This window comes from Callospermophilus lateralis, chromosome 10 (genome assembly GCF_048772815.1).
Source record: "Callospermophilus lateralis isolate mCalLat2 chromosome 10, mCalLat2.hap1, whole genome shotgun sequence".
NCBI lineage: Eukaryota > Metazoa > Chordata > Mammalia > Rodentia > Sciuridae > Callospermophilus > Callospermophilus lateralis.
The window spans coordinates 82,801,562-82,829,523 of record NC_135314.1 but is presented as its reverse complement, the minus strand read 5'-3'; the positions used below and the strand labels follow the sequence as shown (position 1 = coordinate 82,829,523).

The window sequence follows — 27,962 nt, the reverse complement described above, 5'->3', positions numbered from 1 at the left end:
AAGAAAATGGATGCCAATCAAGAATCTTGTATCCAGCAAAATTAAGCTTTAGATCTGATGATGAAATAAAAGCCTACCATGATAAACAAAAGTTAAAAGAATTTACAGCTAGAAAACTGGCACTACAGGGCTGGGGATGTGGCTCAAGCGGTAGTGCGCTTGCCTGGCATGCTTGCGGCCCGGGTTCAATCCTCAGCACCACATACAAACAAAGATGTTGTGTCCACCGAAAACTAAAGGAAATAAATATTAAAAAAAAAAAAAAAAAGAAAACTAGCACTACAAAAAATAATTGGCAAAATATTCCATGAAGAGAAAATAAAAAACAATAATGAAATCAGCAGAGGGAGGCAGTACCCTAAAGGAGAAACTAATCAAAGAAGAAAACAAGTCAAGTTAAAAAACAAACATAAACAAATTTGGCTGGGAATACAAACCATGTCTCAATAATAACCCTGAATGTTAATGGCCTAAACTCACCAATCAAAAGACATAGGCTAGCAGATTGGATTAAGAAAAGATGCTGCCTCCAAGAGACTCATCTGATAGGAAAAGACATACACAGACTGAAGGTGAAAGGTTGGGAAAAATCATACCACTCACATGGACTGCAGAAGCAAGCAGGGGTTTCCATTCTTGTATCAAATAAAGTAGATTTCAAGCCAAAGTTAATCAAAAGGGATAAAAAAGGACATTTCATACTGCTCATGGGAACCATACACAAAGAAGACATAACAATTATAAATATATGTGCCCCCAAACAATGAAGCAGCTATGTTCATCAAACAAATTCTTTTCAAGTTCAAGAGTCAAATTGACCACAACACAATAATCTTGAGTGACTTTAACACAACTCTTTCACCACTGGATAGATCTTTCAAATAAAAGTTGAATAATTTTGACTTAACTGACATATCGCTTTCTTCTCAGTAGCACATGGATCCCTCTCCAAAACAGACCTTATAATATGCCACAAAGCAACTCTTAGCAAATATAAAAAAGTAGAGATATGGCCCTGCATTTTTTTCAGATCATAATAAAATGAAATTAGAAATCAATGACAAAATAAAAAATAAAAATTACTCCAACATCTGGAGACTAAACAATATGCTACTGAATGAACAATGGGTTGCAGAAGACAGCAAGGAGGAGATTTTAAAAATTCTTAAAGGTAAATGACAACATAGACACAACATATCAAAATCTCTGGAACACTATGAAAGTAGTATAAAGAGGAAAGTTCATTGCATGTAGTTCATTCCTTAAAAGAACAAAAAGTTGAAAAATAAATGACCTAATATTATATCTCAAAGCCCTAGAAAAAGAAGAACAAATCAACCCCCAAAGCAGTAGGAGACAGAAAATAATTAAAATGATTCAAATGTATGATATCAAGGTCATTGTACTGTCATGTGTAACTAATTAAAACAAATTAAAAAATAATAAAAAATAAATAAATAAATTCCTTTGTGGGGGGAAATAAGAATTGAAATCAACGAAACTGAAACAAACAAAAAAAACAATTGAAAAAATTAGCAAAACAAAAAGTTGGTTCTTTGAAAAAATAAATAAAATTGACAGATCCTTAGCTATGCTAATGAAGAGAAGGAGAAAAATCAGATTACTAACGTGATGAAAAAGGTAATATCACAATAGACACTACAGAAATGTAGAAAATAATTAGAAATTATTTTGAAAACTTATACTCAAATAAAATAGAAGATATTGAAGGCTTCAACAAATTTCTTAAGTCATATGATTTGCCCAAATTGAATCAGAATGACATACAAATTTAAATAGACCAATAACAAGTGATGAAATAGAAGATACCATTAGAAGCCTACCAAATAAGAAAAGCCCAGGACCGCATGGATACACAGCCAAGTTCTGCAAGACCTCCAAAGAAGAATAACCAGCACTCTTCAATTTATTTGTGAAATAGAAAAAGAGGGAGCACTTCCAAGCTCATTCTATGAGGCCAATATCACTCTGATTCCAAAATCAGGCAAAGACACATCAAAGAAAGAAAACTTCAGACAAATATCTCTAATGAACCTGGATGCAAAAATTCTCAATAAAGTTCTGGAAAATAAAATACAAAAACATATCAAAAAGATAGTACACCATAATCAAGTGGGATTCATCCCAGGGATGCAAGGTTGGCTCAACATACGAAAATCAATAAATGAATTCATCACATCAATAGACTCAAAGATAAGAATCATTTGATAATCTCAATAGACATAGAAAAAGCATTTGACAAAATACAGCATCCCCTCATGTTCAAAACATTAGAAAAATTAGGGATAAAAGGAACATATCTCAACATTATAAAGGCTATCTGTGCTAAGCCCCAGACCAACATCATTCTAAAGGGAGAAAAATTGAAGGCATTCCCTCTAAAAACTGGAACAAGACATGGATGCCCTCTTTCATCACTTGTATTTAGCAAAGTTCTTGAAACACTGGCCAGAGCAATTAGACAGACAAAAGAAATTACAAGGATACTCATAGGAAAAGAAGGACTTAAATTAGCACTATTTGCTGACGATATGATTCTATACCTAGAAGACCCAAAAAGTTCCACCAGAAAACATCTAGAACTAGTAAATGAATTCAGCAAAGTAGCAGCATATAAAGTCAACACCCATAGGGGCTGGGGTTGTAGCTCAGTGGTAGAACATTCACCTAGCGTATGCAAGGACCTGGGTTCAATCCACAGTGTCACATATAAATAAATTAAATAAATATATTGTGTCCAACTTCAACTAAAAAATAAACATTAAAAAAATGAAGTCAACACCTATAAATCAAAGGCATTTCTGTATATCAGTGACAAATCATCTGAAAGGGAAAAGAGGAAAACTTCCCCATTTACAATAGCCTCAAAAAAAAAAAAAAAGAGACTTAGAACTCAATGAAAGATGTGAAAGATCTATACAATGAAAACATCAGAAACCTAAAGAAAGAAATCAAGAATAACTTAGAAGATGGAAAGATCTACCTTGCTTTTGGACAGGCAGAATTAATATCATCAAAATGACAAATACTACCAAGAAAACTATAGAGATTTAATGCAATTCCAATCAAAATCCAAATGGCATTCCTCATAGAAATAAAAAAAGCAATCATGAAAAAAATAAGAGACCCAGAATAGCTAAAGCAATCCTTAACAGGAAGAGTGAAGCAGGTGGTATCACTATACCAGACCTTATGCTATACTACAGAGCAATAGTAACAAAAACAGCATGGTACTGGCACCAAAACAGACTGGTAGACCAATGATATAGAATAGAGGATACAGAGAATAACCCACAAAATTACAATTATCTTATACTAGAGAAAGTTGCCAAAAACAAACATTGGAGAAAAGAGAGACTCTTCAACTATTGGTGCTGGGAAAACTGGAAATCCATATTCAAAAAAATGAAATTAAACTCCTATCTCTCACCATGCACAAAGCTCAACTCAAAGTGGATCATGGTCCAAGGAGTTAAATCAGAGACACTGTGTCTAATGAAAAAAAAAGTATGGCCTAATCTTCATCATGTGGGATTAGGCCTCAACTTCCTTAATAAGACTCCTACAGCGCAAGAATTAAAATCAAGAATCAATACATGGGATGGATTCAAACTAAAAGCTTCTTCTCAGCAAGAAACAATGAGTGAGGTGAATAGAGAGCCTACAAAATGGGAGCAAATCTTTACCACAAGCACATCAAATACAGCACTAATCTCTTGGATATATAAAGCACTCAAAAACCTTAACACCAAAAAAACAAATAACCCAATCAATAAGTGGGACAAGGAACTGAACAACACTTCTCAGAAGAGGATATACAATCAGTCAACAAACATATGAAAAAGTGTTCAACATCTCTAGCAATTAGAGAAATGCAAATCAAAACTACTCTAGGATTTCATCTCACTCCAGTCAGAATGGCAGCTATCAAGAATACAAACAACAATAAGTATTGGCAAGGATGTGGGAGGGAAAGGCATACTCATACATTGCTGGTGGGACTGCAAATTGGTGTAGCCAATCTGGAAAGCAGTTTGGAGATTCCTTGGAAAACTGGGAATGGAACCCCCATTTGACCCATCTATCCCTCTCCTCGGTCCATACCCAAAGGACTTAAAAACAGCATACTATAGGGACACAGCCACATCAATATTTGTAGCAGCACAATTCACAATAGCTAAACTGTGAAACCAACCTAGATGCCCTTCAGTAGATGAATGGATAAAAAAATGTGGCATATACACAATGGAATATTACCCAGCAATAAAAGAGAATAAAATCATGGCATTTGCAGGTAAATGGATGGTTGAAGAAGATAATGCTAAGTGAAGTTAGCCAATCCCCAAAAAACAAATACCCAATGTTTTCTCTGATATAAGGAGACTGATTCATGGTGGGGTAGGAAGGGGGAGCATGGGAGGAATAGATGAACTCTAGATAGGGCAGAGAGGTGGGAGGGGAAGAGAAGGAGCAGGGGGTTAGAAAGGATGGTGGAATGTGATGGACATCATTATCCAAAGTACATGCACAAAGACACAAATTGGTGTGAATATATTTTATATACAACCAGAGATATGAAAAATTGTGTTCTATATGTAATATCAATTGCAATGCATTCTGCTGTCATATGGAAAAAAATCAATAAAAAACCATTTTAACATGTAGAGATTAAATTATATGCTTTTGAATGAGAAATGGGTCACAAAAAAAATCAGGGGAGAAATCGAAAATGTCTTAAAAACAAATAAGAGCTGAGATAAAATAGATCAAAATCTCTGGGACAGCATGAAGGTAATTCTAAAAGGAAAGTTTTTAGCATTGAATGCCTACATTAAAAAAGAAAACACAAAAACTAGAAAGATCCCAAATAAATAATCTAGTGATACACTTCAAGGCCTTAGAAACACAAGAATAAATGAATTTCAAAATCAGAAAATAATTAAGATCACAGCCAATATTTTAAAAATTGAGAATTTTTTTTAGAAATTACTAAAAAAACAACAAAGAATAGATTCAAAGAGAGAAGATGCAAGGCTACAAAACTAGAGATAAAAAAGGAAGAGTCATCACAGACATTTCTGAAATCTAGAGAATCATTAGGGACTATTTTGAAAATTTATACTCAAACTAGAAAGAACAGAAGATATTAACACATTTCTAGGTGTATATGACCTACCTAAATTGGGCCAAGAGGACAGAAAAAACCTAAACAGACTAACCAATATAAACAATGAAATGGAAGCAGCAATCAAAAACCTTCCAACAAAGAAATGCCCAGGTCCAGAAGGATTCTCAGCAGAGTTCTACCAGACCTTTAAAGAAGATCTAATGCCAATATTCCTCAAGTTATAAGTGAAATAGAAAGGTGGGGAGAACACTCAAGTACATTGTTGGAAGCCACTATAACCCTGATACCAAAATCAGACAAAAATACATCAAGGAAAGAAAATATCAGACCAATATCCCTGATGACCACAGATGCAAAAAATTCTTTATAAAATAAAATATTAGCAATCCACATTTAAGACATTAGCAATCCACATTAAAAAATATTAAGAAGATTTATGCCATGACCAAGTGGGTTTCATCCCAGGGATGCAAGGTTGGCTCAATATACACAAATCAATAAATGTAATACACCGCATAATAGAATTATGACAAGAATTGCATGATCATCTCAATAGATGAAGAAAAAGTCTTTGACAAAATCCAGCATTCATTCAAGTTTAAAAAGCTGAAGAAACTAAGAATAGAAAGAACTTACCTCTATATCATAAAGCCTAAATTCAACAAATCCAAAGCCAACATCATAGTGAGTGAAGAAAAATTGAAAACATTTTCCTCTAAAGTCAGAAGGAAAATAAGGATGCCTGCTTTTACCACTTCTATTCCACAAAGTTCTCAAAACTCAAGCAAGAGAAAAAAACTAAAGGGATACAAATAGAAAAAAAGCCATCAAATTATCTATTTCCTGATGACATGCTTATACAAAGAAGACCCAAAAAATCCACCAGAAGATTTCTAGAGCTGATAAATTCATCAAAGTAGCAGGACAAATACCAACATACAAAAATCAATAGCTTTCCTATACTGCAATAATGAATCTGCTTTTCAGCAGATTTTCAGCAGATTCTGTTCATGACAACCTCAAAACAAAAACAAAAACAAAAACTTGGTAATAAGTCTATCCAAGGAGGTGACAGACCTCTGCAATGAAAACTATAGAACATGGAAGAAAGGAACTGAAGATGACCTTAGAAGATGGAAAGAATTCTCCTGTTCTTGGATAGGCAGAGTTAATATTGTCAAAATGGCCATATTACCAAAAGCAATACACAGATTCATTGCAATCCAATGAATCAAAATACCAATAACATTCTTCACAGAACTAAAAAAAAATATCAATCCTAAAATTAATTTGGCAGAATAAAAGACTCAGAATAGACAAAATAATCCTGAGCAAGGACAGAAATGCTGGAGGCATCATATACCTGATCTCAAATTATACCACAGAGCTATAATAACAAAAATAATATGGTATTGGCATCAAAACAAACATTAAGGCCAATGGAATAAAATAGAAGTGAGAGACAAATCTATATCCATACAGTCATCTGATATTAGACAGAAGTGTCATCCCCCCCAATATATTGGAGAAGAGATAGCCTTTTAAACAAATGGTGCTGGGAAAACTGGGTATTCATATGCAAAAGAAAGAAACTAGGTCCTGATCTCTCACCCTCCACAAAAGTCAACTCCAAGTAGAATAAAGGCCTAGAAATTAGACCAGAAACTTTACAACTGCTAGAAGAAAATACAAGGTCAACATACCAGTATACTGGCACTAACTTCCTTAACAAGACCCTTAAAAATCAAGAAATGAAACCTAGATAAGTTAATGGTATCAAATTAAAAATCAATAAGTTAAATGGTATCAAATTAAAAAGCTTCTGTACAGCAAAGAAAACAATTAGAAGGATGAAAAGAGAGCCTAAAAATGAGAGAAAATCTTTGCCAACTACTCCTATAATAGAAAATTAATATCCAGAATATATAAAGAACTCAAAAAATTTAAGAGGGAAGAAATAAATATCCCAACAAATAAATGTGAAAAAGAGCTAAATAATATTTCTCAAAATAAAGAAGTATAAATGGCCAACAGATTATGAAAAAGTGTTCAGCATCCCTAGCAATCAGGGAAATACAAATCAAATCTACATTGAGATTTTACCTTACTCCAGTTAGAATGGGAATTACAAAAAACAAAAATATTAATTAATGCTGGCAAGTATATTATAAAAAGGTACAATTATACATTATTGGTGGAATTGAAAACTAGCACAACCACTTTGGAAAGCAGTATGGAGGTTCCTCAAAAAACTAGGAATGGAACCTGCTATCCCACTCCCTGTATCTATCCCAAAGAACTAAAATCAGCATACTACAGTGTTACAGGCACAATGATGTTTATAGCAGTGCAATTAACAATAGTGAAGTTATGGAACCAGTCCAGGTGCCCATCACTAGACAAATGGTGGACAAAGAAAATGTGGTACATAGACACAACGGAATTTTACTCAGTCATAGAGAATGAAATTATAGTATTTGCTACTAAATGGATGGAATAGGATAAAGTCATGCTAAGTTAAGTAAGCCAGATGGAGAAAGTCAGAGGTCAAATATTTTATCTCACATGCAGAAGACAGAAAGAAATAAGAAAGTAAAAAGAGAGATCCCATGAAAATCAAAGGGTGATCAGTGGAGTAGAGGAAGAAGATTGAGGGGGACAGAGGAGGGACAGGAAAAAGGGAGGAACTGAAATTAAATTGACCAAATTATGCTATGTACATATATTATACACCACATTGAATTCCACCTTTGTGTATAACTATAAAGCACTAATTTAAAAAAAAAACAATAGGGCTGGGGTTGTAGCACAGTGATTGAGCACTTGTCTTGCATGTGTGAGGCACTGGGTTCGATCCTCAGCACCATGTAAAAAAATAAATAAAATAAAGATATGATGTCCATCTACAACTAAAAAAAAATTAAAAAATAAAAACAATAAATAGAAGAAGGAAACTGGGGAAGGGAGGAAGGGTAGGAAAGCGGAAGTGTTGGGGATTAAAATGGAACAAATTATAATCCATGCAAGTATGAATAAGTTAAAACGAATCTCATTATTATGTATAGCCATAATGCACTAATAAAGACATTAAAAAGAAGAGAAATATTCTTTACACTTATCAGCATGATTATATAAACAGATATATATTCATAAAGCTATATAATTAAGCTTTGTGTGCTTTATGTAAATTATAATTCAGTTTAAAAACCAAAAATTAAAAAGCCAGGAGTGGTAGCACACACCTATAATCCCAGCTACTTGGGAGGCTAAAGCAGGATAATCTCAAGTTCAAAGCCAGCCTCAGCAATTTAGTGAGGGCCTATCTCAAAAAACAAAAATGATGGATTAAACAAATTCAAGATGTGACAGAGGAAAAGTATTAAAAGTCTTAAAACAAAGACCTATACTTCTTGAGTGCTCAATATGGGCGCTGATCATAGGGGATAAAAGATGAACACAAATTCTGTAATATTAACCAACATAAACTGACATTTACAATGACGCTTATTTTAGGTAACCATAGCTACTATTTATTGAACACTGGTCATTTGTCAGACATTAATTTTTTAATCTCACTTATTAATTTAAGAAAAAGATATCACCTCCATTTTAAAAATAAACAAAGTAGCTTGCCTGATATCACATCAGCAAACCTGGATTTTAGACTCAGTGCCTCCTGCTATTAAGGCTCATGATCTGAACCTTATGCCATTGCTCCCCTTCAATTTTTGTTCCACAGCAAATCTCCCTGTACCTTGCAGCAGTTTTATTTTGTGTATTTTGTGTATTTTATTTTGTGTATTTTTTTCTTTAGAGAGTAATCATTGGATGAAGTTCTAAAGAAGCTACCAGTGCTCCTCTACAAGGTAGAGCTTGGAGAGGCTCAGCAAATATAATATAGTACATAAACACAGGCTGATCTTTGACTATAAAATCAGCAGCTTCCAGCATCTGTGGCCTCCCCAGCCAAAACAAGTACATGGCATTCACAGCTAGGCTCCTCTCAGCTCCATACAGACCAAGACTTCAGACCAAAACCACAGCGTCCTGGTAAATAGACTGTGGGACCTACTGAGACAATACCTGTGTACATAAAGGGCTGTGCCATCTGACATAATTGTGTATGGGTCACATGTTGGAGGACATGTATGAATTATGGGTTTGTGTGAGCCATCACAAGCCAGGGGGTTGCTTTTCTGGGAACTCCTGGTGAAATCCCCAGTTTGAGAATGCCCAGATTATGCTGACACCCTGCCTTAACTCACAGTCCTAGGTTCAAGTGCAGCTGACCAGAGGTGGGCATACCTGCTAAGCAGCAAATAACTTGTTTCCTCCCCATTTTCATCCTGTTTTTCTGACGAAGGTCCTCACTGAATCCCATTGGGTTTCCCATCCATTTAAATAAAGCCCGCAGGCGACATTTTGGGGAGTTAGACCCAGATTCTATCAGAGCTGGTCCCCACTGGATCCTGATTTTCACTTATTTTCATGTCTTATCTTTTTCTTAAATTTCTCATACATTTAATATTTCTAATCTGACTCACCTGCCCTGCTGGGAGCCATCAGCCAAGTAGGTATGACAAATTCCTTGCCAGCTTACTCCCATGCTGTCTAGTGGAAGGACTTCTGAAAGGTGACCTTGCTCAAGGACCAGGGCAGGATCCGTGTTTAGGGTGTTCCCCCTTTAGAATAGGGCGGTTTAGCATAATAGGAGATTAGGGTGTTCCCCCTTTAGAATAGGGCGGTTTAGCATAATAGGAGATTAGGGTGTTCCCCCTTTAGAATAGGGCGGTTTAGCATAATAGGAGATTAGGGTGTTCCCCCTTTAGAATAGGGCGTATCCTGCTGCTGAGTTCCTCTTGAGTTCTTAGGGTCAGACAGTATATTTTGGGAGACAGAAGCCCATGTGGAGTGGATTTGGGAGAGAGTAGATTTGGGCAGAGAACGTGGATTCCCCCAGAGCGTGTTTGTAGACGGCCGGTGTGAGTTCGGGAATAAAGAATTGCTGTTTGAATCTACAAGCTGTGTGGAGACTCGTGATTTGTGCCCAGCCAGAGACTGCGGCACTGCCCTAGCCCTGGGAAACTGAGTAAACATCACATGGATCAAGACAGTCCCAGTTCAGAAGAAGAAAGAATGAGTCATGATAATGACTTTGAAGCTAGCCCTCCCATAAGGGGTACCTGCTAAACAGCACTCAGAAGTATCAACTACTTTTTTTTTTTTTTCACTCTCTCTTGCTCAACAAAGGCATCCAAACTTCAACTTGAGCCAAAGGCACAGGAAATAGGATTTCTGACCAAGGTATTTCTTTAGGTAACATTCGGTTGTTTTAATACCTTTTGTTCTTTTTAACACTAAGGTCCTACAGTGTGCTGGACAACTGCACATATACTGTTTAATGTGATCCTCACCGTCACTCTCTAGGGTTCGTGATGACATTTTCATTTTATAGATAAGAGCCTGAGAGATGTTTAGAAAAAAAACAATAACTTGCCCAAACTTATATTCTACTATGGAGAATTAAGACTCAGCTAAAGTCTTCAGACTCAGACCAATGTTAAAGTCACAAAATTCATGCAGTCTTTTTATGGAAAACATTTTAATACTGGTTTCATTTTTCAGTCTTGGTAGTTCCTCTATAACAAATACAAAGGACCTTTGATAAACCAGTGTGACTTTTTTTTTTTTTTTTGGTAGTAACAGGTTATGCAGTATGGGTTATTGAAGCCACGAGCTTTGCTACTGAGCTCCACCCCAGACCTTTTTATTTTTTTATTTTGAGACAAAATCACACAGAGTTGCCCAAGCTGGCCTCAAATTTGCAATCTTTCTACCTCAACTTTCCAGATTGAGATTATAGGCGTGTGCCACCAAGTCCTGCGCTATCTGACAATCTCACCAAATGTAAATATGTACCTGTAAAAGATTGAGCTAAATGTATTCTGACTCCAAAATACCAGAGAAGATTTGTGGTGGGTCAGGTATTTCTTTTCTTAATTAAACTCTGATATTAACATATTTTCCTATGCTTTGACTTTTTTTTTTTTTTTTTTTGTAAGCTAGGTATAGACAATGTTCTGGTTAACTGAAATCTTACTGTATTGTCATAAGAATTGAGTCAAATGTGGTGATGAACCATCTCGTGTGACCTGGACTGAGGAGTTCCTATGACACACTCCTGTTGATGTTAAATCCAAAAGTCTCAAGAAAACCAAGATGACTGGTAACCCTAATTCAAACACCTACTTCCAAGCACTATCATGACCCTACTGGCATACTGCCTGTGGAGCTTCTTACTGAAGGAAACCAAACTACTATTTACATTTATTGACAGTTAAGTAGATGTAAAAATTACCTTTTGAGCAGTGCAGCTCAATGTATAGGAGTTAAAACAATTAGTGTACAATTGTGTTTTTTTAAATGGTGTTTTTTATTTAGTTATTTTTTGTGGTGCTGGGGATTGAGCCCATGGCCTTGTGCATGCAAATATTATTTTTTTAAGTATTATTTTTTAAGTATTACTCAAATTCAGAAATAAGGTATTCATCATGTTTTCTAGTCTTGTGGGATTCTCTTGGCATCTTCATTTGCAAAATGATGTAACAACACAAGCCAGTTTCAAATACTCCTTCAGAGTTGTTCTAAACTCGCTAATTCTATCTAGTAACTTCAAGTCCCTAGGGATTATGGATGTTCTTCTACAAATTCAGCTGAACATTTTAGAATTTGGAAGAGATTATATTTCCAAATTAAGTGTGGAAGACACAAAGGACAATTTTTAATCTCTTGAATATTTCAGAATCTTCATTTTACCCTGCCTTTTCCCACAACTTCAAACCTTACCTTACTTTATCTTTTGCTATATTTTTCAATGTCTCATCCTCAGTGGAGAGTGACTTCCCACATTCTCTGTAGGAGAACTAAAGGACTTGACTTAGAATGGCCTAAAGGCTGTGACTCCAGTGTTCCCCTGGTAGTAATGGCATTCCCTGTCTAAACCATTGAAGAGATTTAGATGTGCTCCTGCTGTACAGGCAAGCCAGAAAGAAGAGTACACTGAGGAACATCAAAAACTCTTGGGGAGCTGGGGTTGCGGCTCCATCAAAGAAACTGTATTTAGATACATTAGCAGAAGAGAATATTTTTGAAATAGGAATCTTGTGAACTATAAAATCACCAACCTTGACTACTAAATGCAAGATGCAAGCAGTAGCTCTATACAAAGCTACAGGCAGTGGGGCTGGGGAATAAGAACCAAAAAACTTTCAGCTTCAAGAAGATAATCCACAGACTAGGAGAAAATACATGACATGTCTTATAAAGGACTATTATCCCAAATATACAAAGAACCCTTAAAATTTGGCAATAAGAAAACAAACAACCCAATTAAAAGTGGGCAAACAATATGACCCTCACCAAAGAAGTTATACAGATGTATGAAAAGATGTTCAATATCACATGTCATTTGGGAACTGCAGTTTAAAAAAACAATGGTGGGGGGAAGGAAGAATAAAAGTTCATTGGTTAGGCAAACAGGAAATGAAGGGAAAGGGGGTGGGAATAGGAAAGACAGTAGAACGAATCAGATGTAACTCTCCTATGTTCATATGTGAATACACATTATATACAACCATAACAATGGGACCCTAATTAGAATAAGTTACACTCCATGTATGTATAATATGTTAAAATACACTCTATTGTCAGGTATATCTAATAAAAAGCAACAACAACAACAAAACAATAATGGATACTACTACGCACTACTAGAATGGTCAAAATCCTAAATACTGACACCACCAAATACTGGGAAGGATGTGGAGCAACACCCTCATTCAGTGCTACTGGGAATGCACAAAGGTACAGTCACTTCGGAAGTTTCTCACAAAATTAGACATACTCATACCATATGATCCATCAATCAGGCTCCTTGGCATTTACCCAAATTTGAAACAAACAAACAAACATGTCTACACAAAAACCAGCATGTGGATGTTTATAGAAGCTTCACTAACAATTACCAAAACTTAAAAGTAACCATGATGTTTTTCAGTAAGTGAGGGGACAAATAAACTGTGGCAACTCAGACCCTGGGAAATTATTCATCACTGAGAAGAAATGAGTTCAGCCACAAAAAGACATGAAAGAAACTTAAATGCATATAACTAACTGCGAAACCTACATACTACATAACTCTAACTTTATGGCATTCTGGAAAAGATAAAATTATGGAGACAGTAAAAGAATCAGTGGTGGCTAGGAGTTGGGGGAAGTAAGGATGAATAGGCAGAGCACAGGGGAAGTTTAGAACAGGGAAGCTGTTCTGTATGACTCTACAATGGCAGACACATGTCATTACACATTTGTCAAAACCTAGAGAATATACCTCACCAAGAGTAAGCCCTGTATAAACTAATGGGCTTTAGATGGTGTGTCAGTTGTACCCATCAATTGCAAAAAATGTACAATTCTAGAGGGGGACGCTGATGGTGGGGGACTTTGTGCAGGTGCAGGGGCAGAGGGTATATGAAGAATCTCTGCTTTACACACATTTTCCTGTGAACCTGAAACTATTCTGAAAAACAAAGCATATCTTTTTTAAAAAACTGTTTAGATAATGAAAATTCCTTCAAAAAATTAGTCACGAAGGGGGGAAAAACCCTAAAGCAAAGCTCTTTGACCTATTTGTTTTAAGAATTACACATCTTCAAACATACATTTGGAAGTCAGGGGAAGCAGTGAAGTAGACAGCTTAAGTTGGAAGCTAATAAAACAAGAACAGAAATGAACTTCTTAACATATAAAAAAGGAAGAAATTAAAAGAGTTGATTGAAGACAAAATTGTATGATAAATGTAATCTAGATTATAAAATAGCCAAGGGATGACGTATTTGAACAATAAAAAAATTCAGGCAGTGAATAATACCAAGAAAATAAATAAAATAACAGGGTGTGGTGGCGCATGTCTGGAATCCCAGAGATTCAGAGGCTGAGGCAGGAAGATTGCAAGTTCAAAAGCAGCCTCAGCAACTTAGTGAAGCCCTAAGCAACTTGGCAAGACACTGTCTCAAAATAAAAAAAATAAAGGGCTGGCAATGTGTTTCAGTGATAAAGGACTCCTGGGTTCAAGCCCTAGTATCAGAAAGAAAGAAAAGAAAAGAACAAGATAATGAAATGAAAAGGTAAAAAGGATCAGAAATAAAGTGGTTCAAATGGAAGCAAGACAAAAAAGAGCCAATAGACATATACTTGGGTTCCCTAAAAAACTAAAATAAAACAATGATACAGAAATAATAGTTAAAAATCCAATCCAAGAAAACTTTCCCCAAACAAAATCTACTCATACCTGATCTAGCAAGTCTAAGGGAAAGTCAACCTGAATTGACCAACTCTGCTATGCGTCTAAGTAAAATTGTTAGGCCTATCCTGGGCACCTCCAGGTAAACGATGAAATAATTTACCAGAATAAGAAAAACAGGCATAGTGCTTCTCAAAGCAACATATAAATTATGGCAAGGATAGGACAACATTCCAGAACAACACACAAAGTCTGAATCAAGAATTTTATATCCCAATAGATGAATTTGGCCTTCAAGTGTTGGGGTAATAGAAAAAGTTATAATATGCAGAAAATCCAGGAATTTTGTGCCTCTGAGCCCTTTTTGAAGAATCTATTAGAAGCCAAACTTCATCCAACAGAGACAGCTTGAAGAAACATTAGCAACATTATCAATTTAATATAATGGCAGGTCTGATGCCAAATGTGACAGAAGAATAATAAACACAAATCATGTAAGTTAAAAGATTGGAGGGGAAAGGCCAGAAGAAGAGAAAAAAATAAGTTCATTGATTATTGCACAGGCAACAGGTGGAAGTCAAAGAATATTACTGAACCTGAAAAACCAGATAGGTAAAGTTGAATTTAAAAATAGAGAGGAAGGGCATTTAAAAACGTTTAAATACAAGGACAAAATTTTGAATCTCCTTAAACACCAAAAGAAGTTAAAGGTAAAAAAAAAAAAGGAAAAAAGTATATAGAAATGTAGTAATAATAACATATTTAGTAGTCATAAAAGAATGACAAAATTGAGGCCAAATGTATCTGTTATATCAATAAATATGCAAGGGTTTAACTCACTTGTTATAAGAAAGAGATTTTTAATTTAACTCACAAAGTAAGAACTACAACATACAATAGAAAGATCCAAAGAACAAGTAATTCAGAGGGCTGGGAATGTACCTTAGAGGTACAGTGCCTGCCTACCATGTACAAGGGCCTGGGTTCAAACCCCAGCAAATAAAAACAATAGCAAGAGGTTTTGGTCTTGATATTAAATAAAATTTCAAGCCATAAAGTATTAAACACAACAAAAACACTTTCAAAGCTAACAACCACAGTTTATAATGATAATATAACAGCTAGAATACCTATATATCAAATGACATAATAACCAACTTTTTAAGGCAAAACTATAAGAGGTACAAGGAGACATATAGAAGCATAGTTTAAATAGGAGATTTTAATATACCACTTTCAGTGAAAAACAGAGCAAATAGGTATCAATAAGGTTGTAAAAGACTTAACACAAGGAAGATCTAATGAATATATTATGCTTTACATCCTCATAATAAAAGATTCATCTTTATCTAAAATACACATGGAACCTTCACAGAAAATAATCACTTGAAAACACTTGAAGTTTAAAAGACTTCTATTAGACAACTCTTCAGCAAGACAAAGCAAAATCTTAGCATCTCTAAAATAGAATGATAACAAAAGCTCTAAATATCAGAATTTATGTAAGAGCAGATTTAAAGCAGCAAGCAGAGAAAATTTAAACCTTAAACACATCAATAAAGAATAAAAACGTGGGGCTGGGGATGTGGCTCAAGTGGTAGTGCGCTCGCCTGGCATGTGTGCGGCCCGGGTTCGATCCTCAGCACTACATACAAAGAAAGATGTTGTGTCCGCCGAAAACTAAAAAATAAATATTAAAAATTCTCTCTCTCTCTAAGCAACTTAGTGAGACCGATTCTAAATAAAAACAGGTCTGGGGAATATACCTCAGTGGTTGACTGCCCCTGAGTTCAATCCCAGGTACCACCTCCTCTGGAAAAAAAAAAAAAAAAGACTAAAAACAGAAATTAATAGAGAATAGAAAAATCAGTAAGTCTAATTAACAAATCATATTCCCATATCTTTAAATTTGCAAAACAACCTTCTAGATAACTTAATAAGGAAAAAGAGGATGGAGATTGAGAAAGGAGGACAAGAGAGAGAAGAGAGTAGGAGAGGGAAGAGAGGGACCAAAGCACTGGTATACAAAATAAGAAATGACAAGGGGAACTGAAAAACAAGAAATTCAAAATTCCCAAGAAAGTCCTTTACAGACCTCTATGCAAATAAGTTTGAAACTCTAGACATAAATAATTTCCTTTAAAAAAAGTACTGTTTACCAAAATGGACCTCATCAGAAATGTAATGCTTAAACAGTTTCAATTTAGAGGAACGTCATCAAGGCCCAGAAGGTTTCACAGGGGAATTCTACCTGATCACCAGGGACTCACCAGGGACCACAAAACATTATTTCAGATCTTTAAAAAAAATGAAAAAAAAATAACTTTAAGATACTATTTATGAAGCATATATGAGATTGACATCTAAACCTAACATGGCAGAAAAAATAGAATTGTTAGTTCAAGGACATAATGGTAGAGAGATCCTATTTCTAATAGTAACAAAATATATAATAATTAAAATTAAACTTAACAATAAATGTACAAAACTATGCCAGGAAAAATTTTACATACTCCTGGAAGATACAAAAGTGGATTTGAACAAACGGGAAGACATTTCTTCTTGATAGGGCAATTCTAACACCAGAAAGATGTCACTCTTTCCCCAAGTTAATATATAAATTTAACAATGACAAGACCAACAAGATGTTTCCTTCTTTCTTCTTTTTCTTTTTCTTCTTCTTCTTCTTTTTTTTTTAAATGGAACTGTACACATAGAAAACAAGAAAGGACAATGAGGGAAACACTGGAAAACTAAAGCTTAAGGGGGTGGGGAGGGGCCAATTAATCCTATCAGATATTAAACATAATTAAATCCTTTATAATTGAAATTACTCATGAATAGACAGACCAATTGATTCTTGAATCACTGAGGTAAGGATTTTTAAGTTAATGATGCTCTAGTAACTTAATAGCCATTTAGAAAAAAATACATACACTCAGCATTATGCTCCATACCACACACACAGAAATAACCAAGTGCACCAGAGCTAACTGCAGAAAAAGCAAGTACTCGAAGACACATGAAAGCATGGATGAATTACTGCACCACCTCAGTGTGGGAACTTTCTGACAATTACTCAAATTCCAGACGTAATCAAAGAAAAAAAATGACACATTTGATGACAAACATTTCACAGGACAAAATATATCCCTAAGCAAAGTAAAAAGTGAGAGAAAAATACATGTGACAGGCATCACAAACAACAGGTTGATGTCTGTAGCACATGAAGAGCTTTTAGAAACTCAGAGGAAAATAAAGCTCAAAAAGGCAATCAATACAGGTAAGAATATTGGGCTGTGGCTGTGGCTCAGTGGTAGAGCATCTGCCTCGCACGTGTGAGGCACTGGGTTCAATCCTCAGCACCACATAAATAAATAAAGATTTTTTTTTAAAAAAAGCAAGAATATAAACAAATGACTATATATGTATATATATATTTTTATCTATATATACTAGACTGGATACACACACACACACACACACACAGGGGTGTGTGAGTGTGTGTGTGTGTGTGTGTGTGTGTGTGTGTGTATTGTTGGAGGGAAGAAATAACCAAAGAGAAAAAATATAATCTAAACCTAGAGAGAATTGAATCTGGGTTGAAGGCTTATGAGAAAGAAGGAAAAGACTTGGAATTGCAAACTTATAAAGCATAAAAACAAAATTCTAAAAGCTTCCCATGGGGAGAAAGAAACAGCTTATGTATGTAGGAATGAGACTCAGATCTTTGTGAGAAAGATCCACCTTGTTATCAGTAACATCAGATGCTACCAGTCAATGGATTGGTGATATTTTACATAAAAATTTCCATACCGACCAGATTGCTGTCAAGTGTGAGGACAGAATGTAGCCTTTTTCAGACATTCAAGATCTTGTTAACTGCATCTTAACCATATGCCCTTTCTAAAAAAGAAATAAACTAAAAATATTTCAATAAAATGGAATTACAAAAGAAAGGACCTTACCAGAATGAATAAAAAAGTAATCCTAGGTGAAAAACTTGCCACAGGTCTAGAAACCAGCCATCCTGAATTATAAGAACAGATTGGACATTATAATAATGTAAATACATCAAGGGCTGGGTTGTGGTTCTGTGGCAGAGCACTTGCTTAGAATGTGTGAGGCACTGAGTTCAATTCTCAGCACCATGTATAAACAAATAAAATAAAGGTCCATTGACCTATATATATATATATACTTTTTTAAAAAAAGAATGTCTTCAAGAAGAAAGTAATACACCACACAAATCCTATAGTAAGTAATACTGTAATGAACACACGTGCTACTTCTATAGATAAGGAAAAAAGAAAGGCTACTAGAAATGCCAGGGGAAAAGGCACCTAGGAAAGTCAGACTGAATCTGAAATGAAATAAATTATGGCATGAGTTTGAGCAACTGATAAAGCCTAAGAAAAGAGAATCCATTTTACCTGAACATTGGTAGCATCCTCCATGAGTGACATAGGTTCAATGACACTGAATTACCGCTCTCTCAAGAGGTACACACATGTACATCAGATAATGTGTATAAATGCATTTTACCGATATGGGTTATTCAGAATCAACTGATTAGCCGGGTGGGGTGGAGCACACCTATAATCTCAGCAATTTAGGAGGCTGAGGCAGCAGAATCACAAGTTCAAGGCCAGATTGGGCAACTTAGAGTAACTTTGAAAGTTTAAAAGTTGTAAAAGGGCTGAAGGTATAGATTAGTGGTAGTGTGTTTGTCTAGCATACATAGGCTCTGGGTTCAATCTTCAGTACTGGGGCAAAAAAAGGAATTAATCTATGGTCAAAGAAAAATCCATCTGTAGAATAATGTAAATACATTATAAATCTTTGCAGTGAAAAAAAATGCTACGTAAGAACTTGGAAAATGTGCATACAACAAAATGGAAATACACAGTTGAAAATCAGTAGATACCGTCTAAGGTAAATGGATCATGAAGAAGAGGTTTAAATTTTAATGGTAAAACTAATAATATAACTAACAAAAATCAGGGATAAGTGGGTAAGAGGAGAAAGAAAGCATCATATTTTAGAAAGCGCATTTTTCGATCTCAAGATATTGTGTAAAGTTGATAAATCAAGAAATACAGACATAATGCAAGTTAGTATCACAGAGAGAATCACCATCAGATCATCTGAAAGCTTCGTGATGCAGTGGAGTAGCATTGAGACTGGAACCAGAAAATCCAAGTCCTCATCTCAAACCTAAACTTCGTCCTTTAGCAGCTTGTGCATTACACGGGTCTTTCCTTCTTTCTGCCTATATCCACTTTTGTAGGTGATATTAAACTACATCAGTAGTTCTACAAATGTGGTTCCCCAGTCCAGCAACATCTCCTGGGAATGTGTTAGAAATGCAAGTTATTTGGCCACACCCAAGACTTCCTGAATCAGAAACCCTGATATTTACTCTCTCATTTGGTACAGGAAAAGTCTGTTGACCTTTGATCTAGACTACTCTGATCAATAGCACCAAATGTACATCTTTACTAAATCAATGTAATGTTTATCATTCCAGTGAAGTGTGTAAAGATAATTCAATCAGAAAGGTGCTTGTGGTAATGTACTGGTCCCTTTAATAAATGTGTGGACTATCTGCAACAATGGTACAAATATCTTCCTTCCCCATTATTCTTGGGACTCCATAATGATAATAAATAATAAGTAGTAAAAACATATAATAACTAATAAATAAGTAAACAAGTACTGTAAGCTAACACACAGTAAAAGATCTAGTCTCTCTGGCTCACAGTCTTGGGACATTTTATTGACCATTCAGTAACTGGTATAGGGTATGTGCAGAGGTATCTACTCTCCATCCAAAACTTGATTTTTAAAAAAGCAACACTGCACAGTTTTATTGCTAATAACTCACTTAATATCTTTCTCAGATGCATCTCAATTCCTCAGACCACCTCATCATCATAACTTCTCACAGGAGAGGAGGCTGATTGTTATGGAACATAGCTATTATGTTCATAACTGATACTAAGACCAAATCCCAGATACTCACGATCGTCAGCACCCACAAATTCAAGGAAAAGGTTGAGCTTTGAATTTCTAAAGAAGCCTAAATGAAACATGTCAGAAAGGGGAAAGTAGATTTCTATCCCAATAGGACTGGTGACTCAAAGGCAGGATGCGGTGAAGGTCTTCTAAACACAATCGCCTGCAAAATGAACAAAGAAAACTACCGTATGCACACAGGTTATTCTACTAGGAACAGTAGGTGAAGACCCCAAGCTCTTTCTGCTAGGACAGAAACCTAGCATATTACATTTGTTTCTGCCCTTTATGCAATTTACTCAAATTCTCGGTTGCCAATGGCATTTATTCATTATAGACCCATGGGGTGCTCTCTAATTCAAGCCTCAGTCAGGTACTTAAGTCTGGCCTCCCAGGCATCCTTTCTGAGGCTGCTAAGCAAATCTACCCACTTTGGGCTATGCAGCAGTCCAACAAGATGACCCTCTCTAGACCTCTATCCTTAGTTCTCTAATGAATCAGTCTCCCCAACTTTTCAGAGTACAGTTTCACAGCCTGTCCCAGGAAAAACATACTTCACCCTAGCCATTCAATCAAAGCAGCACTTTTGCCCATTAGCACTATTCAAAATGACTTAAAAACAGGGGCTTTTCCATGCGTTCATTATGGTAAGAGGCCCAAACTGGAATTACTTCTCTAGTGAGAATGGTTTCTAAAGCTGAGAAGGTGTTATAATCCCATGCAGTCTTTCAATACAAAGGAGCAAGTCTTAGTATAACTCACAGGTCAAATAGTAGCACTTATCTCCTAGCCTTTGCTAAAGAACAAATATCAGACCACATTCTAGGCCACCTGTCATAAAAGAGTGTGAGATTCATCCCAAAGATTATTCATCATACTTTATGTGAGGAAAACACATGAAGGAAAATTGTTCTAGCTTAAATAGGTCCATGAACAGATTCATTATAGAAAAAGTCCTTGTGAAATAGCCAATGTTATGGTTTGGATCTTAAATGTCCCCCAGAGGCCCAGTCAGTCAGAGGCTCAGTCACTGGCCTGAGGCCTTATTGGGAGATGGTAGAATCTACAGGAGCTGAGACCTAGTGGAAGGAAGTTAGGTCACAGGGGTTGTGCCCTGGAGGGAGATATTGGACCTCTGGGCCTTTACTCTTTCTTTCTCAGCAGTGAGGTGAAATCTCTTCTGTCTTCCATGTGCTCCCTGCCATGATGTACTGCCTTGCCACAATCCCAAAGTTACATGGTCAAGCAACTATGGACTGAAATCTCTGAAACAATGAGCCAAAATAAAGCCTTCCTCCTTATAAATGGTTTACTTCTGGTATTTTGTCACAGCAATAGAAATTTGAAATGGCCAATAATAAAATTAACAATGTAAAGAAATATGACTCTTGTACTGTCTAACAAAAGTAATTGATCTAATTCCTAATAATGAACTTAGAACTGTGAATAAAACAAGGACACTGAATAGAGAAAGAGCAATAAAAACCCCTACTTAAATTATACTAATGCTGATTTGGGGACAAACAAATGTGATTTAAAATAGTTACTATTGCTGTGGTTCAGAATGTGTTTCCAATTTTTTCAAACAACCTGGCTACAGATGTAGTCCCAGGCCCCATATTCTTAAGTGGCACTATCTTGCTTGTTAGTGAGCTTTTAGTTACTGTAACAAAATACCTGAGACAACCAACTTGTAAGAAGAAAGGTTCACTTTGGTACACAGTTGTAGTGGTTCCCCACATTCTCCACTACCCCACCTTATCCAGAAGCTAAGTCTGATTCCAAGTTTTCTTCTCCACACATTTTGAATGCCTGTTCCATATCACCACAGCTTCTCCTCACCAAGCCCAATGATCCTCACCCTGGCTGTGCAGGGGAATGGCCTAAATCCAGAAAGCATGATTTAATTGTTCTGAATTCTGGTCTGGGAATCTGGAGTTTTAAAACAAAACCCAGGTGATCCTAACATGCAGCCAAAGTTGAGAACCATTGTCCTAGGATGACTTTGATAAGGGAGAGCCAGAAATATCAGTAAAACAAAACACGGTGAAACCATCAAAACCCAAATGAGGCCTCAATTCCACTCACCCAAACATGTAAAGGCAACAGATGCAACTGCAGGACTCCTGCTAGAGCTTCTCTCCCTCATCCACCACGTCCCTCTCACCAGTACCCACCTTTCCTGTCACCCCTTTCAAGCCAGTCTTCTGGTCACCACCTTCCATTCTGCACCTATCCCCATGTAGACGCCCCTAGTTGTCCTCCCTGCCTCCTTGTCCTTGCTCCCTCTGGCCCATTCTGAACAGCACCACCAAACCAGTCTGCTCACGGCTCCCTTCCTGGACCCTCCAAAGGCCTTTTCTTGCTCCTGTGCCTCAGTTTCTCAACTTGGTGGTAAAGGCCTTGCCCAATCTGTTCCCGGCTGTCTTCTTGGCTCTAATGTCTCACTCCTATGGAAGAAGGAGCCTCATCACTCTGTTCCAGTCAACTTTGGTGGGCTGTAATTCCCCCCATAATGCTTTTCAAACTTCAAAATCCAAGGGAGACAGAAATACAAGGTAAGTCACTTGTCCCAGATTACAGTTAGTAAGCAGTAGGATTTGGATTTCTTCCCCTCACCCACTGGGGTTGAACCCAGGGGAGACTTAACCCTGAGCTATATATCCCCAGCCCTCTTAAGAGTGTCTCACCAAGTTGTGGAGGCTGGCTTTAAATGTACAATCCTCCTGTCTCAGCCTCCTGCTCACTGAGATTACAGGAGTGCACCACATGCCCAGCTAGGATCTGGGTTTTAGTCCAGGTTTGGTCTGTATCCAAGTCTTTTAGACCCATTCTCTTTTTGGAATTTGCCCTCTGTATCTACCTGTGGAGATCATTCCATCCTTCAAGGACATTTCATTCCTGAAGTTTTCACTGTTTAGTCTAAAGAGACTTTTTCTGTCTTCTGAATTTCTATCTTAAGAGATTTTTTTTCTGTCTTCTGAGTTTCTATACTACCTTAATTACAATTTTACAAAACATCATGACTACAAGGTTATGTGATGAGTTTCCTAAGGCTGAAGGCATTGTCTCATGGTCTTTTGGTTTTTTATAAAACCACACATAGCTCTCTACACCCTGGGCATGCAGTAGAGACCCGGTGTAGCCTTTCCACATTCTCCATGCCAGCCACAGTGGGAGATCCTTGATAACTTCAGGCACAGAGACCCTGTCCCTGCCCTGAGTACATTGCCACTTTCCTATTCTACTGTATCCACTTTCCCGTTCAATACCATGAGTCCTCTGTCAACTGCCTATAAATATTTTGCAACCTGGGAAGGGCTCTGCTACCTGGTAACTAGGCAACCACCAGGAAGATGCAAATCATGATAAATAGGAGTCATAAAACCAAGGAGAGCGGTTTCATTCTCTGGAGCCTGAACCATAAAATGGAAATCAACGTTTGAGTCAAATTCTCCTTTCAGGCCTTCTTCCCTATGTCTCTGCTTTATGTTGAAAGGAACAAGAGGTGGGGCCTCAAACAGGAGTGAGCAAGAGCCAGGAAAGAGACAGAGGCAAAACTGGTCTGATGGCTACTCTCTCAAGAGACAACATTCTAGGAAATAATAGTCCTCGTTTACAAGAAATTATACACGGAGCACAAAGCAGAAAAAAGAAGTGAGGCAAAAACAGTAGCCCCTTACTCGGTCACCTCTTCTACCTCTGCAAGGAGGCAGTTACAACCCTCCTTGCTTCTCTCTACCTGGGTTCAGATGGCACTAACTTGCTGTCCTCGGCATGATTTGCAAAAGGTGGCAAGTACAAGACCAATTTTACCCATTCAGTTTAGCACTGGATATACCTAGGGAATTAGGAAAATCGGAGGGTGAGTCCAAAAAAGGAGAGTGGGGAGCCCTTTTACCCAGTGCCCACATCGCTGGCCACCCTCATTCTTACTGCTCACATCATAGGAGAAGTTGCTAAAAGGATGAGTCATTGTCCTGAAATGTAACTGGGTCCAAGAGGAAGTCCAAGTTTAATTCCCTAAATCCCTGGGAGGTGAAGGCAGGAGTGAGGAGTCAGGGTGCCCCTTTGACCATACAGCCAACACCTTCTTTTTTTTCCTCTCCTTTTAAAAATTTGTTCTAATTAGTTATACATGACAGCAAAATGTATTTTGATTCATTATACAAATGGAGTGCAATTTTTTATTTCTCTGTTTGTACACGATGTGGAGTTGCACCATATGTACAGACATATACGTACCTAGGGTATATATCTCATTCTACCATCTTTCCTGCTCCAATCCTCTTTGCCCAATCTAAGTTCCTCCATTCTCCCCCTCACACACACCCATTATGGATCAGCATCCACTTATAAGGGAGAACATTTGGCCTTTGGTTTTTTAGAACTGGCTTACTTTGCTTAGCATGATATGCAAATGCCATAATTTTATTCTCTTTTAAAGCTGATATATATATAGCTGTGATATATATATATATATATAGCTTTATCCATTCATCAGTTGAAGGTTGAAGGGCTTCTAGGTTACTTTCACAGTTTAGCTATTGTGAATTGAGCTGCTATGAAACATCCAACGCCTTCTGTTTGGAATGAGTCATTGTCAAAGCTGGAAATCCCACCAACACTACTCCAGAAGCTATCATGTGTCAGACACTGTTCGAGGGCTGAAGATCAAACATGAAAACAAAGCAAAAAAGGCACTGATCCCACTCTTGAAAAGTTTACAGTCTCATGGGAGATGTAGAAATAATTTCCACTGACTACGGTGTTCTACAGGCAGAAGCTCAGATTCTGTGGAAATAAAGATAAAAGAGTTCTATGAGAGCAGAAATGAATCAGAAGAGACATGTTCTGAAGAGATGAGGTCAGAGCTGAGGGCCATGAATGTGGAGGAATCAGGCTGTTGGGGGAGGGAGAGGGAGAGGGAGGGGGTTCCTCACTGTGAACCAAGGTGAGTGAAGCCCAGAGGCTATGTGACACCTTCTCTCCAAGCAATAAAGGATGTCCTCAAACACTCTTATGTCTGCATTAATTCAGGGTGAAGGATGAAATGGTGAAGTGCAATTTAAGTATTGAACTTTGAAGAAGTATATTAAAAATAAATCCATCACCACCTCTGAAGAAGAAAGATGGATAAAAGAGAACAAAGAAAAAGCCCTTTGAGAGTGGGTTTCATTAAATCAATCAACATTGTACTCTCCATGGTGGGATCAGACTCCAGATGGCCCTCCAGTCACAAAGCTGGTGTTTACCCCTAAATCATATAAGGCAGATGGGAAGCCAGCGCAAGAGCACATACATGTCTGTTGTGTAAATTCTTAACAACCCTCATTAAGTAAAGGATGATGTCACAGCAATAAATCCCAGGAGGGCAGGGCCTTTCCTGGCCAGGCCGGCCATGCAGGACAGGGCACCCAACGTTGTCTAGAATCAGGTCTTAGACCTCATTCCCAGCTGCGCCTCTGTGAAATGCAGCGATCAATATGAGCTCCCTCCCAACCCTCTCCCTTAAAGACTTGGGTACATGGGAGGCCCAAATGTGAGACCCGGGCAGGAGGAGGCAGAAGTAGCAGATGCCAGAAAACATTTCTGTCATGAACTGAGAACAGTTTTTATCACTGTCTTTTTTGTTTCCTTGCTTTATGACTTAGTTTCATCATCAGACAATGACAGTGATCAATTTTGCCCTAATGTTCTTATTTAGGAAAGAAAAATTAAATAGCTCCTTGACATGGTTTGTGCTCCTTCAGCAATGGTCATGTGTCCCAGCAATGTGATCCAGAAAGCTAGAATAACCCTCGGCTGGAGCAGAGGGCCTGAATCCACCCAGGGAGCATGGGCAGATTCATCAGTTTTTCATTCATTCAACAGTGGTTTTTAAGGACTGCCCACAGGCAGCACAGTCAACACTAATACCTGTTCATCTTTCTTTTTCTTTATTTCTTTTCTTTTCTGTTTCTCTTTTTTTCTTTTTCTTTTTTTGTGCCAGGGATTGAACCCAGGAGCACTTAACCTCTGATCCACATCCCCAGCCCTTTTTATAATTTAATTTAGATATAGGGTCTTTCTAAGGTGCTTAGGGCCTTGCTAAATTGCTGAGGCTGGCTTTGAACTGTGATCCTCCTGCATCAGCCTCCCAAGCCACTGGGATTACACACATGTACCACTGTGCCCCACTTGCCAATATTTTCTAATTTCTTTCCACATCTGTTGTTCCTAAGAACAACAGAGATATTGGCCTAGTTACATGCCAATGCAAACTGTGCTGTTGGAAGGCTCCACCTCAATCCAGGACTGCCACATGGCAAATGTGGAGCAAGGCCCATGACTGAGAAAGTAGCAGAACACCATGTTCAGCTCACCTGGGGATACTAGTCAGGTAGGTCATGACATTCAAGAAGTCTTCCTCTGGGATGTGTTTAAACCCCACAAACTCTGGAAAAGTGATGATGGGGGCACCATCCTTCCCTCGGCCTCCTGAAACAAAAATGAGTGGTCAAGACATTAGCAAAAAGTGTTCATGTCACTCCTCTGCAAATCAGAGACATCATATCAAATCAGGAGAGATAATGTTGGCCTCCACCTTTCTACCTATGTTATCTCAGACTGGAATTTGGAAGAAATTAACACTGAACTATTTTTTGGGGGGTGGTTCAGGAATTGAACCCAGGGTTACTTAGCCACTGAGCCACATCCCCAGCCTTTTTTTGTATTTTATTTTGAGACAGAGTCTTGCTGAGTTGCTTAGGGCCTCGATAAGTTGCTGAGGCTGGCTTTGAACTTGCAATCCTCTTGCCTCAGCCTCTCAAGCTGCTGGGATTATAGGTGTGCACCATCAGGCCTGGCAACACTGAACTATTTCAAGTAGGTCTCTCTTCCCCTTCGTGCTTGCTCAGCAGCACCATAAAAATTCAACTTTGAATCCTTTGAAGATACTATATGTAGAAAAGGTAATATTGATGATGTAGAACAGGGAATAATGCCAACATGAACACATCACATTGCTCTTCATTTTTATAGCCAGTAAATATCAAAGGTAATATTGCTTGTGGTTAACAGAACTCTAAAATCGGACAGCCTATCTCAAATCCTACTTTGCCACTTAATTACTATATGATTTTGAACAAGACACATACATACGTTGCTCTCTATGGATACTTGTTCCATGTATACTTCCTATATACATCCCAAATATATTGTTCCTATTATATGTGTTTAGGAAGCTTTTGATACAGGTCCAAGTAATATAAGTGTAAACACAAATGAAAAGTGCCTTAGTAGAGTGCTTATTACACATTAGTGCTCAATGAATGGTGACTTGTTGGAACTCTTATTATCATCATCCTTATTATTATAAGGAGGCAATAAGCATCCGTGCTTGAAGAACTTATAAATAAGGATATAAGACATTCCTATGAGAACAAAATTATAGAAATTGACATCTAATTCAGACGTGCAGACAATACCAGGTTAAACTAAATAGATTGTATT

The 27,962-nt window shown here is 37.2% G+C and overlaps 1 protein-coding gene across 1 annotated transcript in view; it reads right to left on the bottom strand.

Annotated features, from left to right (window-relative positions):
* The window catches only part of Mcf2l2 (MCF.2 cell line derived transforming sequence-like 2), a 243,675-nt gene that overhangs the window by 175,248 nt on the left and 40,465 nt on the right, over positions 1 to 27,962 (bottom strand). Inside the window, exon 3 of the mRNA XM_076867044.2 lies at positions 26,834 to 26,948. Within this exon, the coding sequence (XP_076723159.2) occupies positions 26,834 to 26,948 (115 nt within the window). The remainder of the gene's footprint in view (positions 1 to 26,833; positions 26,949 to 27,962) is intronic.